The sequence below is a fragment of the Bactrocera tryoni genome, chromosome 5, assembly GCF_016617805.1.
Source record: "Bactrocera tryoni isolate S06 chromosome 5, CSIRO_BtryS06_freeze2, whole genome shotgun sequence".
NCBI lineage: Eukaryota > Metazoa > Arthropoda > Insecta > Diptera > Tephritidae > Bactrocera > Bactrocera tryoni.
The window spans coordinates 60,318,929-60,334,882 of NC_052503.1; the positions used below are offsets into that span (position 1 = coordinate 60,318,929).

The window sequence follows — 15,954 nt, forward strand, 5'->3', positions numbered from 1 at the left end:
TCTTGGAACCAGTATAAACACCACCTATAGTGTCAGTCTGGAAATCCAACGCAGGATAACTCTTACCAACAGGTGCTACTTCGGACTGAGTAGGCAATTGAGAAGTAAAGCAAACTCTATAAGTCACTCATTAACCCCGTCCTGGTATAAGGTGCAGAGACTTGGACGATGACAGCAACTGATGAGTCGACGTTGCGAGTTTTCAAGAGAAAGGTTCTGTGAAAGATTTATGGTCCTTTGCGCATTAGCCACGGCGAATATCGCATTCGGTGGAACGATGAGCTGTATGATATATACGACGACGTTGGATAGTTCAGCGAATTAAAAGGCAGTGGCTACGCTGGCTAGGTCATGTTGTTCGAATGGACGAAAACACTCCAGCTCTGAAAATATTCGACGCATTACCCGCCGGGGGAAGCAGAGGGAGAGGAAAACCTTCACTCTGTTGGAAGGTGGAGAAGGACCTGGCTTCGCTTGGAATATCCTATTGGCGCCACGTAGTGAAAAGAAGTTGGTAACTCGGCTATAATCGCGTAAACGGTGTCTGCGCTAATATATAAGAAGAAGAATTGTGGCGTTTGATTTTTCGTCTTTCACTTTCACTAGTACACTCTTCCGGTTTCTGGGAATTTAGCCACATCATTGGGTCTGAAGTCATGCCAAAAAGTTTTTTAACGTTAAGGGACATTTTCATTGAGTAAAACAGTACATTTTGTAGACTGATATTTCCATGTTTGATTTTTACTGAAACATTCCGCGGACTTTTTCGAAGGGATTCGACCTTGGAAGGATTTTTCAAAATTCGACTTATTTTCGGAGATACAGTCGATTTTGTGAGGTGGCGTCCGTGGTCACTAGAATTGTCTCCTAAACTTTAAACGCGTTTTTCTCGAAACTACTTTTTTTGAGGTGGTTGACATGATATCTCAAGTTCTGCCGAACCAATTCCTTTGAAATTTGATATATATCTTTTTTATACAATGCTCTATCGTGTCTGCCTTGGATTTCCAAAAATTTTGATTTGAAGTATTTTTAAAAAATTCGAAAAGGTCGAAAAAATCTAGTCAAAAAAAATTTTTTTTAAGTCGACGCCATTTTGTTATTATTATTATTTTTTTTTTTTTTTGAAAATGGTCAACTACAAGGGTTGAAATCACGTCAACCAGGACGCACCGTGTTTTTTGAAGCCCCCACTCCACCGGCCCGTATCTCGACGAATTTTTATTTTTTTCTTGATATTTTTTTTTATATTATTAAAATGTCAATAAAAATCATATGTATAAGAAAATGGATGGTAAAAATGTTTATCTTTTTTTTATCTTAGTTTAAAAAATGCCTTAAATTCATGCGTCTAGACCCTTAATAAATTCATAATCTGGAAACTAGAAAATATCCAATTTTGGTAAGATATCCAGGGCAACAAATTTCGTTTATACTACAGCTGTGTTATTTGGTTTCAAATATCTTGAAAGATGTCGTTTAAGCAGTTAAATATCATGGAATTTTATAGTAGGTTTCTGTACTGTACCTACCCAACAACTTGGAGACAGCGCCTTGTTGCGTCAGCATGTGTTGGGCCAAATCGTAGCCACGCAAACCGAAACGAGAAAGTTCCAAGAGGCGATGTTGTGACATTAGAGCATTGAGCGTGGAATGTGGGGCTGGATGCGCATTTCCAAAGATGCTACCCAAACTTTGAGCATTCGCAATGCCCGGCGGTATAGAGGCAGGTGGAGCGGTTGGTAGTCCCACTACAAGGAAGATAGAATGAAAGGAAATGGTGAGACAAATAATTGAAAAAAAGAAATAAACGGTGAAACTGTAATTATGAAGAAGATTTGACAAAAAAATGTGTCGGTGTGCTTGCAATTTGCTAAAGTGTGAAACCTCATAAGCCACCACAAGCCATGCTCCTTTTACTTTACTTTTTTTCTGGTGTTTCGAGCAAAAGTTTAATTTGCTTTTACGCGGAATTTAAACGAGGCATCACACAGAAATTCCGCACATTGCGCGCCAACACCAAATCACTACAAATTTGTTCCATTGCACTGTCAACACAATTGTCTTTGAAGTTAAAGTTGCAACACTCGTAAGGAACACAAGCAGAAAGGGTAGAAGAAAAAACGCCCGTAACACTAACACATACAGTCAGAGCGCAGACGGAGATAGTAGTAAGAGTCCGCTAAACACTTGAGCCAGCATTTGCGGCTAGGAAAAAACTAAAAATGGTATAAAACTAAAAATCAGACGCATCGCACAAAATAATCGATACGTGATCATGGCTTGACGAGCCACTAACATGTCATATATGGGCATAATAGAGTGCTGGCTATCAAGAAGTCGTCATCGCGCTTTCGAATGCCGCGCCACAACAGCATGGCATCTTGAACGTCGTCATAATCATCTCCCAATGTGCGCACGAGTCCCCCAAGTGGCGGGCGATAACGCTACGCGTCCATAACACTTGCCATTCGACTCATTATATGGCAGCGCGCGATCTGCAGCCACTTACCAACAGCGGTGTTATCAACGAGTCGCGCGCATTGTGCGGTCCACCACCACCGGTCGCGTAGTCATGTTTTCGGTGCTAATTTCATCACTTGCTCGGAATTTGAGGAATTCTTGACAAGTTCCAAATACCGACGGACTTCGTCGATCAATTCATTGTCATTGTATGGCAGTTGGCTGGGATCGGCACACATACACAGCAACGCGCCGTGGCGCGCAACCTGCTAAATAAAAAACCGCCAACGAACCAACGCGCGTCCATCTAAATCGCCCGGCGTAGGGCAATCCATATTGGCATCAGTTCGTTCGTTGCTCAGATGCGAGTAATTTAGTAATTCCTGGGATGTAGAAGCTTTTATGTACAATTTGACATTTTATCTGATCGCAAGAACTGCTCACATTTTAACACTTTTTTGCCAATTCCAAGTAGCAACAACAAGTCTGACGGCTGACGTTTGGTTGTTTAGTTGTTTGACTGTTGGCTGCTGGTTATTGGCTCGCCGTTGCATTGCTGGATTGCCGCATTTGTCGCATGAATGACCTGCGCAATGCGTACGTTGCAAATTCCTTGGCTTGAAGCGTCGTAGTCGTGCAGTTCACTTCAATTCGGTTAAGGCAGATAAATGTGCAATGCTTGAGATTTTATGTACCTTTTTGTATAAGAAATGTTTTGATTTCGGATTGCATAAGCATTAAAAGACAGATTTTTTAAGCCTGGCTTTGTGATTTCTAAAACCAGTAGTAGTAGTAGTAAGTTCAAACTTGAAGTTCGGTACCGGCTCGTAGTATTGTATCGCCTTAATAATAAAAGAGTCTTCAAGAGAGATCTCAATATCTACTTTGAAGCCTTTAAATGCTAAAGAGACATTAACGTCCTTAAAAGTGTTGCTGTTATTGTAACGGAAAGAGAACAATCTCTGTATATTTTGGAGAACGCAGCCGAATTGGCAGTCTTTGGTCGATTAATATACCAGATCCGTTCTGACTCTTGAGGGAACGGATGCTTCGACAGTTTTTTGAAGGGGAAATTGTGAATTTGACCAGGCTTCACAGTTCGTTGCAGTAGCCTTTCATCTATAAAAGAGTTCCTTAGTTTTAGTATATTGCGGTGAGTGAGGAGAAACTTCGATATAGTCTATACAGCTCAAGACATTTTTTAATACTTTTTATTATATATAGATACATAAGGTATATTGTATATAAGGGTTATAGATATTTTAAGAAAATATATGTGTTTCAGTTAGCATGTTACAAAGTAGGGTATAAGAAAATATGGATACAAGTATAATTATGACAAAGTTTTTTTTTTAATATATTGTGAATCAGTGGCTTCGTTATCCATTCACTTAATTAAACTCTATCAGACTTTTTGGTCTTCTTTAGATGTTTAATTGATTCTTAAAATATTTAGAATCTTTCAAGGCTTAGAAGCTTGGAAATTGCAATAGTGTGAATATTAAATTTATGAGTAAGGCTATCGAGTTAATCCTATGCTTGACTAACACTAAGTGGATCTTGGAAAATTTGGTACTCCAAAGAGTTTGCCATATATTACTAATTTCTGAAAATATCTACTACATTAAAACTGATATCTCACTTAAAGCTATTGCGTAAGTATATTACGGAAATAGGACCCTTTGGGATTAAGGTCTCGTTGCTCAAATGAATTATTTTTTGATAAATTCTTCAGAGCGTAGGAATTATGTATTAATATAAGTATACTCATGCACACGCACTCTTTCGTTGAAAAATTTCCACTTAGTAATAAATATATGTACAAGGATATTTTATTTGATTAAGCGGCATCTTGAATGAAATTAGCAATTTATTTATGGCAACAGGTCGTTTGATTTATTGTCTAAACGAAAACTCAACACTCTAATATTAATCAGCTGCTCACTGGTCAATTGGACAGCATTGTTGCTGCCGTTGCCGCTACCGTTGCGAAACGCATACTGCTTTTACCTCTAATGTGTGGCAATGCAAAGCATATTTCACACTTGCCACAAACGTTGCAGGCGCGAGCTGCTGTCGTTGTAAGTATGTAAGTAAGCGTTAAGTAGGCGTTCGCGCGCCATTAATACGTGCTTAAAATGCGTGTTCTTTTATTTATTTCTTTCAGTTTTTCTTGTTTGCCCAGCCAATTTGTTCCCTCAACATGTTTGGTCAATTGTTGTTCAGATGTATTCCTTGATTTATGCCGCGCACGAGCATCATAGTTACCATGGGCTGATTCTAACTGACCCACCAGTCGGCCAGCTGACTAAGCGACTGACCGTAGAGTAGAATGGAGTGCTGCCGGTTTCACATTGCGTGGTCGCAGTACGCACATGGAGCACCGCATCTCCACGCTTATGGCATGAATGCCAAGTTCAAGCGGTTGGTGGATGATTTATCCGCGCGTTCATGCGCAAGCGCGCACGCCTGCTTGTGAAAAGAAAATAAAAACCGAAGTTTACCGCACGCGTGCACTCTTACCCCTCTTCACTCGATTCGTGGAATGCTCATCACTGAATCGTTAAATCGGCTTAAGCGGCAACAACAACCCAGCTGTTGCGATTGCCACACCAAGGAAAAAGTTGTCTCAGCGGTAGTGGCAATGATGGGGAAACAACGGCAGCCGCTCGCGATCAGCTACGGTTATTGTAATCGTTTCGCCACTGACAAGCTTACACGCATCCAGAAGCCGCCAACTTCCAGACGTCGCATTCGCATTGCAAAGTCGTTTGCTGCGCTGCGTACAAGTGATGATCACACCGGAATTCAATTGATAGTTTGATTTATTGCTACCGGTAATTTTTTTGGCTCGGCAGCTTCGCGCACACTCAGCGCTTCGAAAACCGTGTGCATCATCATTGCAGTGCATGTATGTGAGTGACTTCCCGCATTAAACCTCAACGTAGACGCACGTCGTCACCGTCCAACGTTTGCAGTTACAAATGCAACGAGCGTGTGCAACGTCAGCAACGCCACGATCGTTTAGCGCTGATCTCGTTCATGCGTTTTGAGTTTTTGCGCTTCTGGTGTTTATGCCACATTGCTCCACTACTTCATAGTTTTCCAATTTATGTTCGCCATCTTCTTCTCCGACCGTTCGCTCTGTGTATGGCGCTGGTGCTAATGTGACCATCTTTACGGCAAGCTTCAAGCTTTATCTTTGAAGTGCAATACTTTATGGTTTGGCTTTGCTACTGTTACAGTGGTCGTCATCGGTGTCGAGAGTTTGCGCTGCTATTTCATGTAATGAAGGTTTTGAAAAATTACAATTTTTTCCGGGATCTAACAAACGAACTTTATAATTCGACTTCGATAGAGGTTAGATTTAATAAGAACTTTCTAACACCTGAAGATTAGATCAATTCTCTTCCAACAAATACCGTTTTGTATTTTGAAGGTCAATAGTCTCGCCACTTAAATATTTCTTATTCTAATCTTTATATCTAAAAAGTACGTGTTTGTCCGCGATGGACTTCTAAACTACTCAACCAATTTTAGTAAAATTAAGCACACTGTGTCCAGTTCGAACCAACTTAGAAACGCTGGTAACCAGATATTGAGAAAGCAGCCTTAAATTCGTAATTTTTTCCATTGAAATTTATTTGTATGAACATATTCAAAATAAAACCTCAAGTACAATCCCTTGGATTCTTATACCGATAAAACCGTTTTAGCCTTTATTCGTAAATAAAATTTTCACTGCATTGAATAGTTTATTATATGAATAAAAGTAAAAAAAAGTATACCACAGCAACGCGTGGCCGGATCCCCTAGTATTATATAAGGTCTAGTAATGGGAGAATCCATTTACAGAAGCTTCTTTTGAGATGCATTTTTCACCAGCACTAGGAACATTTAGTTATCACTTGGAGCATCCCGAAGCATCTGTCGAACCATTATCGAGAAGTTCTGGAGCTCCTCGTCAATGGAAACAGTGCTTACATATTGTTCAGATTAGACGACTTCCATTATTGTATCTATAATTTCTATAATTGATCTTTTCGAATCATTTTCGGTCGCCTGTATTGCGTTTTCACCAGGAAGATTTGAACTTTCAACATGTCCAAGGAAAAAGTTTTAAAGATGGAAGGAAATATGTTATTATATTTTGTTCCAGAGAAATACAACTGATAAGATTTTTTGGCAAAACATTCTCTATGGCTCTATGGAAACATAGCTGCTGGCTGTTTTCTCTGAGATTTTTTAGTTATCTGAGATATATAATAAGCCATGTCTTAACTGGTATTACGGGGTATTTTCAATAAAGCTTTCTTTTGTGCTTACAAGAACCCTTACACCAAATGACCCATATGCATCAGCAGAAGCTTTTGAACCTATCACAATTTTGTTGAGGCTGCTATTATCAATTCTGGTCAATTTGCCTAGTTCACCGAATGTAGGACCACCCAGATATTTCAACTTTAGTCTTGCGAAAGTCGGACAGTGGAGAAGAAACTGTATATATGTTTCCTTTCGCTATCGACCATACAACTTTTATCGTCAATATTCTTAGCCCCACTGCATGATACCTATTGAATGGTTTCCAGTTAAGGGGGTATTCTGGTCTAGAAGCATGAATTTCAGGTAATTTTTAAAGTGTCGCAAAAAAAGGCAATTCATATTTTTTCTATCAATTTGTTTTATTAGTTATTTGTTAATTTTAGAAAATTAAAAACTAAAAAAAGTAAAAAATTTCAAAAATTGTGAACTGGCGAAGGGGGGTCTCTAAAAATTTCCACGTGACCATACCCATGACTTCAACACTCCTAGTTATCTGAAACCAAACAAAAAAAAAAAGATTATTAATCTAGAATAATGTCGCAATGGCCGGAACTACGGAAAAGTGGGAAAACAAGTTTTTGACAAAATGACGACTGCCTGAAATCAAGTTTTTTTCGATCACTTTTTGTGACTATTTCGAATTTTTTAAAAATAATAAAAATAAAAATTTGAGGATGGGGCTAGTTCCAACCATAGACAAGCCTATAAAGAAGACTATATAAAAATTTCAAGTAAATCGGTCCAGTAGAACCTGAGAAATCGTGGGTATCGTTCCGAAGTTTTGAGAAAAACGCGTTTAAAGTTTCGCGTAAAGTCTTTTGTTCGATTAGTTCCGGCCGAACCAGTTTGGATGCCGGGTCAGAAAAATGCCTATATCTCCGAAAATAATTTGAATTTAGAAAAATCCTCTTTTGCACATATTCTTGAATAGTTAAACTTTGAAAATATAAAAACAAAAAAAATCGATTTTTTTTAATTTCTAGACCAGAATACCCCCTTAAAACTTCTAGAGTTGTGGCAAATTAAACCTTGCTTAGAGCAAGTAGATGAAATTCTTTCATAATATTTAAATTCTGAAAGATTTCGATTACCGACAAACATAACAGGTTCTTCGAAAAGAATTTAGTTTTGGAAAATAATATTAAAAATCAACAACAAAAAGCATGGTGGAATGTTGCCAAATTATAAAGCGCATCGATATGGAAACTTAAAGATGACACAGTGTGTGTTTGTGCCATTCGCACATCAGTGGCAATTTGTTTTGCACAAGTACGTGCTGTCAAATAAAATTAATTCCACATCGGCGTTCGGTCGTCTTCCCACCGCCGCCACAGTCAAATAATGGCAACACCAACAGCAATTGCACTGCAACAGTTCTGCACACCACACACCACACACCACTTTTATTCGCAGCATTCTTCCTACTAAGCTGCCGCGCGACCCACTTTGCAACGCTCTTGGCAATGCTGCCGCTCAAGCGCACCTCGTCGCCAATTCAGCTACAACAACAAGCAGAGCAACAACAACAGCAGCAGTCAGTGGAGCTTGCCAGCCTATCGGTCTCTTAGTCGGCTCACTCGTTGGTTGCCGCGCCGCCGCGCCGCCGCGCTCGTCTGACCAACCTACTGAGATCGCTCACATGTCAGCGCCGAGGGCTGCAAGGGGGGCACGCGCTGAGGTAAGCCGGTAAAATGTCACAGCATGATGGCAGATTCAGTTTACTGACTTTGAAAGGTGTTGGAAGTTGCACAATAAATAAATAAATTATAAAACTTAAGCTTAAAGGGCGAATGCAATGTAGACTACACCAAACACATAAGCATACATAAGTATGTATGTATGTATATACATGCGATTGTGAGTTTTTGTGCGTTTTAATGCGAACAAGTACGCGCAAACATTGCTTGTAGTTGGTACACACACGGGTTTAGAGTTACCATTTGCCATATTCTAGGAAAGTGAAAAGAACTGTGGACACCAGACCGTTTTTGCTGTTGCCTTGCGTTCTCGTGCTTCTTGGTGATTCGTCGTTATTGTCAGTGTGGTCAACAGAGTTGACTTGTTTGGCTTTGTTTTTACCTTTGCTAAGTTTTTGGGCGACTTTATTGCATAACAAAAATATTTTGTAACAAACTGCATATTAGAAAGAAATCATGATAATTGATACTCGTTCAGAACAATAATGGTTAAAGGCGAAATTAACATATGGCAAGATGCGGATCATTGCTAATTTCTTTGGGATTTCGCAGTTGCGTAGTGGGATAAGCGCTTGACAATTAAACAAAAATTTAACAATTCGATAGGCTGGCTCGCCAAGAATTGAAGAATCATCAAAAGAAGTTACATACTGGCCGATATATGCGGAATAAAGTCACCAGGAATTTCGATTTTCTTCACATTGTGTAAAGGGGGGCTAATTGAAACATTGACCGGTTTCAATTAATTTTTAACACACAGACATACTATTATCAGGAAAAAATTCTCTCCCAATTTCAATTATACATACATATACCTACATATGTATTATACTACTGTGAGCAAAAAATAGTAAGACCCCATTCGTCGAAATATATTTTTCTAGGTTAGTATGACTATCTTTGCCAAATGTCACAGCAAAATAAACATTAGTGTTTAGTATAAGCTTGTCTTTCTGAAGTACATATGGTGCATTCGGCGACTTTTACGATGAGTGAAATTGTTCAATAAAGAGTTCCATTAAATTTTTGGTGTAGAATCAAATTAGTGCCGAAATGTTCAAAATGTTGGAAACGGCCATCGGTGATAATTGTTTGTCGCAAGTAAATTTTTTTGATTGGTACAAGTTGCTCAGAGAGGGTCGAGAACGCGTTGATAACGAACCGCGTCCAGGACAGCCATCAATAAAGGAATCTTTGCTTCAGAGTCGACGATTAACAGCCAGTGATCTTACTGGCATCGTTGGAATGTCGGAAGGATCAGTGAAAGACATTTCGAAAGATTATTTGGGTCTAAGAAAAGTGAAAGCAAGATTGGACAAAATCACAACATTTTTTCGAAAAATAGAATCGCGTTAACGTCTGTGAAATAAGGCCTTCCGACTACCAGGATGACATGAACCGTATTATTACTGGCGATGTGTCTTGGATCTATTCTACGACTTAGAAACAGACGATTATTCGGCCGAATATTGTGGCTAAGATGAGCCGAAGCCGAAAAAACGCGTTAAAGCAGGTAAAAATCAAGGTTAAGCTTCACGGTTTTCTTCGATTTTCGAGGTGTGGTGCTCTCCGAATTCACTCCAACCGGCCAAACTGTCAACAAGGAATACTATTTAAGTGTTATGCGTCGTTTGCACGAAGTTATTCGGAAAGGAGGCTGGAACTATGAGCCGACAACTCGTGGTTTTTGTACCACAATAATGCCTGTCGCCTACTGCATTAATTCTTCGTTTTTCCTGAAATTTTCAATCAATATCGTGACCACCGTAGTCGCCTGATTTAGCTCCGTGTGACATCTGGCTATTCAGGAAACTGAAACGGCCGCTCCGAGGAAACCGTTCTGAATCAGTTGAAAGCATTTCACTAGAATTGTTACGCGCAAATTGACTTTAAGAACGGTTTATAGAATTAGAAAAAACGATGGCACAAGTGTATTGGTGCCAAAGGAGAATACGGGGAGGGGGACGACATAGATTTTGAAGAATAAATTAAAAACTTTAAAATTATGAATAAAGTTTTACTATTTTTGTGCGTACGCTCCGAGGTCCTAACATCGACTCGGACATCTTGTTGCAGCGAAGATACGCACCCGCTTCTTGCAGTAAAAAACGCACGTCATTAAACACGAGGAAGGTAAGACGTCGAGAAGCTGCACTCACAACAGACAGCCGAACGAGTTTCTACTCGACTTTCACTCTTGCTTTCCCAGAGCACTCATCAGCAACTCGGTATAAGCGAACCGTGGGACAGCATTCCAAGCGCCTTACGTGCTGCTTCAAACAAAACCATTGATTTTCGTAAAAGGCAAAAGAACAGTTGGTACGATGAGAAGTACCGCATCGCATTGGAGAAAAAGGACACTGCCTACATCGCAACGTTACAATCGACCTCAACACATGCGGGATGGGATAAATAATGAGAGTTGAAGAGGGAAGCGAGACGCATTTGAAAACAAAAAAAGATAGCCCGAAAAGCTAGCCAACAGGGGTAATGCTCAAAGATTCTACGAAAAGATGCGGTGATTAGCAGAAAGTTTCAAGACCTTAGCATAGTCCCAGAGGTGATCGAGTAACTGATGTCCAGAGTATACTAAAATTTCGGAGGGAACAATTCTCCAGACTGCTGAATGCCACTGAAAGCATAACAGGAGATGACAAACCCCATACCGCAATCGATGACGATGAAGCGGACGTTCCATTGCTCGACCATGATGAAGTTCGAATAGCAATTACTCGCCTGAAGAACAACAAAGTGGCAGGGGCCGTGGGATTCAGTTTCTTTGTAGAATATGGTCGGACGAAAACAAGCCCGACAATTGGAATTTAAATGTGCTTTTCCCAATCCACAAAAAGGGAGACTCCACAACCTGCGCTAACTACCGTGGGATTAGCCTCCTCCACATCGCACGAGGTTCTATGGAACGCACTGTGTGAAATCTTAAAGCCCATATACAACAAACTGATTGGACATTGTCATTCGAGCTGCAGAGCTGAATGGAGAAGGTACAATCTTCTACAAGAGTGTAGAACTGCTGGTCGATGACATCAATATCATTGGCTTCAACATCGCGCCGTTAGTTCTGCTTTCTTCAGGCTGGATAAAGAACCCAAACAAATGTGTCTGGTGGTGAACAAAGGCAAGACGAAATATCTGCTGTCATCAAACAAACAGTCGTCGCATTCGCGACTAAGCTCCCACGTCACTGTTGACAGTTATAACTTCGAAAACGTAGATAATTTATCTTGAAACAAGCATTAACTCCAACCACAAAGTCAGCCTCGAAACGCAAGGCAGACTAATTCTTGCGAACGGGTGCTACTTCGAACTGAGTAGGCAATTGAGAAGTAAAGTTCTCTCTCGACGAACAAAGACCAAGTTTTACAAGTCACTCATCATCCGATGGAAAGATGAACTGTACGAGATGTACGACGACATTGACATAGTTCAGCTAATTAAGAGACAGCTGTCGTCCGAATGGATAAGAACACTCCAGCCCCAAGAGTATTCGACAGAGTACCCGCCGAGGGATAAACCGGATTTGGTTGGAATCGGTCAAGTAGTTCCGGAGGTATGCGATTTCTTCTAAATGAGGGCGGTGTCACTCCCATCGTTCAATTTGTCATTCCTTCGTATTAAATCCCCTTTTACTGTTCCGTATGAAAATGTAATATTTCTGACTCTTTTATCTAGTTATTAATTTATCGATATCTACTAAACATTTTAACATAAGCATTACATGGGGTGTGGGCCGAGTTATAATCCGATTACATCACAGGAAAAAAAAACTTCAAAAGATTTATCCGGCGCAAAATTGGGTCATATAGCTCGAAAATTTTTTCAAAATATATTCATTAAATTTTCCTTAATTTGTAGGTTTTATTTAACAAAATTATAATTTTGAAGAAGTATGCACCATTTTGTTCGACAACTGGTAATTTCATAACCCCACTTCTGGGCTCTTGCTTATTTAAGTTAGTCCAATTGTTGATAGAATAGATCCGAAGTAATAGTTTTGTCTCTCGGGAACAGCTGATTGTAGATACCTGTCTTAAGATTTTGTCTTTATCGTAAAAAATCGCATATCATTGGTAAGTAGTATCAATGAGAGAACCAATGGTTTGAGAGCAACGATGAAACAAGATTATGAAGCTCCTACGGTACGATCCTACCTACCTACTTACCGTTTTTCTATACAACTTTGGCAATTTGAGTCCGGCAAGATTTTAACCTCACGGCATCTGTTTTTACTGGCCCTGTGCCCCGTAAGAACTCCTGGATTAAATAAGCCCAAATATATATTCGTTTTGGTAAAAAAAAAATTATATTATCCCTTGAAATAGAAATTATCTAGAAAGGTATTCAAGAATACATTACATATAAATATGTATATCTTCGTATAGGGAATACTCGAATCGAAATACTATGTATAAGCAAAAATTAAAACGAAATAATGTCGACTACTGTCCTAGCTATTGGTCTCATTGCTTCATAGAGAAACTGAAAAAATTAATAAGACAATAAGTGTAAAACTCACTATACATATGAGCAAGCAAAAGAACCTTTAAGTAACATTGGTTCTCCACTAAACAACCGTGGATTAAATTAAATGACATGGGACCAGAGACTCAAGGGTAAGAGGCCCAAGTGCTAGTAGATGTCCGTACATTGAGCATAGCAATTACAGACACCTTATAGTCGAAAAATGACACGGTATGTTTTTTTTTCAAACAAGATAACAACCAGTACTAATTCCAAATCCAGGCCCTATGTTACTACTAGGCTCTAGGGGATATACACATTTAAAGCTTCCAAATTATACAAAATAATTAAGGTCTAAAATAACTGCCACATTGGTTTGAGTACTCACCTGTTGGTGACAGCGGCACTGTGGGCGCCACATGTGGTGGCAGCGCTACCGACGGCGGCTGACCAATGCCGTGTGCCGTTAAACCGGGTATAGGAACATGTGCTTGCATGGGGAGCGGAAGCGTTGTAACGCCACCGGCTGTCGGTGGCAATGCGCCGCCCGCCATCACTGGCATCACAGATAACGTATGTTGTTGGGGCTGTAAATTTTGTTGTTGTTGTTGATGCAAAATATGTGACGGCGGCGATTCCATGCCCACTCTAACACTATTCAACAAATTACTTTCATGCGCACTGGATGCAGCATTGGACGAACACATTTGTGGATGTCATCAGGCGAACGCGCGGAAGCCAACACACACACACCTACCCACGATCACGAGCGCAAGCGGCGACAAGAATTATCCTTCTTTTGCGGGGTTTCGAAAGCTGCGTTTAAGTTTTAGTTAATTAAGTTTTTGATTTCAAGCGCGCTAACAGTGTGCTCGTCGCGCTTTCAACTTCCAACGCTTACACGCGCAAGCAAAATATCGCTATCGAATCTTTACTTTTATCACTTCCGCTTCCTGGGCACTTTTACGCGCTTTAGCGACAAACCCGAACAAAATTGCACCCTATTATCCGCGTTTACTTGCGCTTCTGGTGGCGCCGTCGGTAGTTTTCTCGTTCTTCGCTAATTTTTCTTATTTACACTCGTTTTTACTTTGGCGCGGCAGCTATCCGAGTTGTTACGCCAAGGTGTTAACTCGTGGCGCGTCCGTAACGAATACTAATCATGCAGGGACAGCTTCCTCCGACGCCGCTGACCGCCGCTTAACCAAGCGCCACAACTCACTCAATGCGCTGAGTGGAGTGCAAATGTATGCAAGCGACGTTTGCTTGAGTGGAACCTAATTAGTGGCACAGTAGTTGAAAGAAAGTCAGCGCTTGTGTTGGTGTGTATGTTTTTGGTGGTGGCGGCCACTTGTAAATGTTTAAAATGTAAATTAGGAAAATCATGTGCTTGCTACTTTTCAGTATATATGTATGTGTGTCTTGTGTTTACCGTACTGTTGTGTTTTTGTTGTGTTTGGGGCTTAATACCACCGAACAATGTGACTTGTTGTAATCCGTTGGGCAAATATATGCGAGCACATACCCGTATTAACATAGTTACTTGGACCTCTTTTACGCACACCCTACCGCACCTTTGTGTGGCCGTTTCAGTGGCTTAGATAAGGGAAAGTAGTTACAGTAGTTAGAAAAATTTTGCATTTATTATTTATCATTTATTATCTGTTCTTCGACAAAACTTAAATTCCTGCAACACGTTGCATTGAGTTAAATGTCACCTATGAGTCGTTTCTAGATCGAGATATACATACATACTACTGTGATCAAATTGAAAGGTAAATTTTAAATTTATACTTCGTGTGTAAGTTGGCAGTACTGTTAGTGATATCTATGCTAAAATTTCATGTCAAAATATTCAATAGTATTTGAGATACGCGTTCTTATGTGAGACTCTAAGAGTGAATTCTTTGATTTTTACTAGGTCAGAATTTATTGAATAAAGAAGTGGGATAATGCATCATCTCATACTGCATTGGTTATTCGTGATCATTTCGCCACATTTTCAACTGATATCGTGCCACAACCACTGCATTCACCTGATTGGTTTTGACTCAATTGCGGAAATAAAAGCTCAATCGAAGAAGGCGTGATGGCCATCACGTCGGAAGATTTTTCCAACTGCTATGATGGCTGCGAAATTCGTTGGCATACATAAGTGTATTGCAGCGAGAGATCCCCTCCCTTTGAAGGAAATGAAATGGACAAAATTCACCTTTCAATTTGATCACAGTAGTACATATACAGACATTTATATAATACATATATCTAAATGTTCGGAAAAGAGAGGGGAGTAGATTTTCCTATATCGCTCAGTCAGTAATATAGGGGGCCCCGCCGTTCGATACTCGAAATTATTGACTAAAAATTTAATTGCTCAAATGATCCGAAATTTTGAAGGAATTAATATTTTCAAATTTCTTTATCCGCTACAGAGGCCACACCTCTTAATAAAAGAGATTTGTCTTAGGTATAAATTGACATTATATATAGACGTAATCAGACCATTGCTACTTTGACAATATGTGTTGAGTCTTGCACAAAATTATTTCAGAAAAAGTCTCTGCATGATCTAAAGGGTTTAATCCACTTGTAAATTTATAAAAATCGAATTTTTTACTTAGGTATCGAATATATTTACATACATATGTATATGTACCTACTTGTACTTGAAGATATTATCCAAAATTTTTAAATTGATGAAGCAAACAGCTTGGGAGATATGAGAATGTTTGTAAGACTTTTTAACTTAGTGTAATAGGTTACCAAATGTTAATTTCAGAACCGGTGGTGAAAATTCCTCCAAAATGGCTGGACTGGTTCTTTGAAATTTTGTCGCCACCTTCGTAGATATGTATATTTGTCAGATAATGATTAAAGGAATACGATTTTTCATATTAACTTCTATTTTTAAGTCACTCTGAAAAGTAAATTTTTCCACACAAACGATTTATTTTGCGAAGCCCAAAATTTGTTAAAATTTAATATTTTGACT

General features: G+C 39.5%; 1 protein-coding gene across 3 annotated transcripts in view; it reads right to left on the reverse strand.

Annotated features, from left to right (window-relative positions):
* Positions 1-14,418, reverse strand: part of LOC120778579 (paired box protein Pax-6-like) — a 27,999-nt gene extending 13,581 nt beyond the window's left edge. Inside the window, exons 1-2 of one of the 3 annotated variants that reach the window (XM_040110442.1) lie at positions 13,351-14,414; positions 1,533-1,751 (exon numbers count right to left, since the gene is read on the reverse strand). In XM_040110442.1, the coding sequence (XP_039966376.1) occupies positions 1,533-1,751; positions 13,351-13,669 (538 nt within the window). In that variant the 5' untranslated portion in view covers positions 13,670-14,414. Of the gene's footprint in view, positions 1-1,532; positions 1,752-13,350 lie in introns of all 3 variants that reach the window. The other 2 variants (XM_040110445.1, XM_040110444.1) reach the window with 2 other exon arrangements.
* Positions 14,419-15,954: the final 1,536 nt, after the last annotated feature.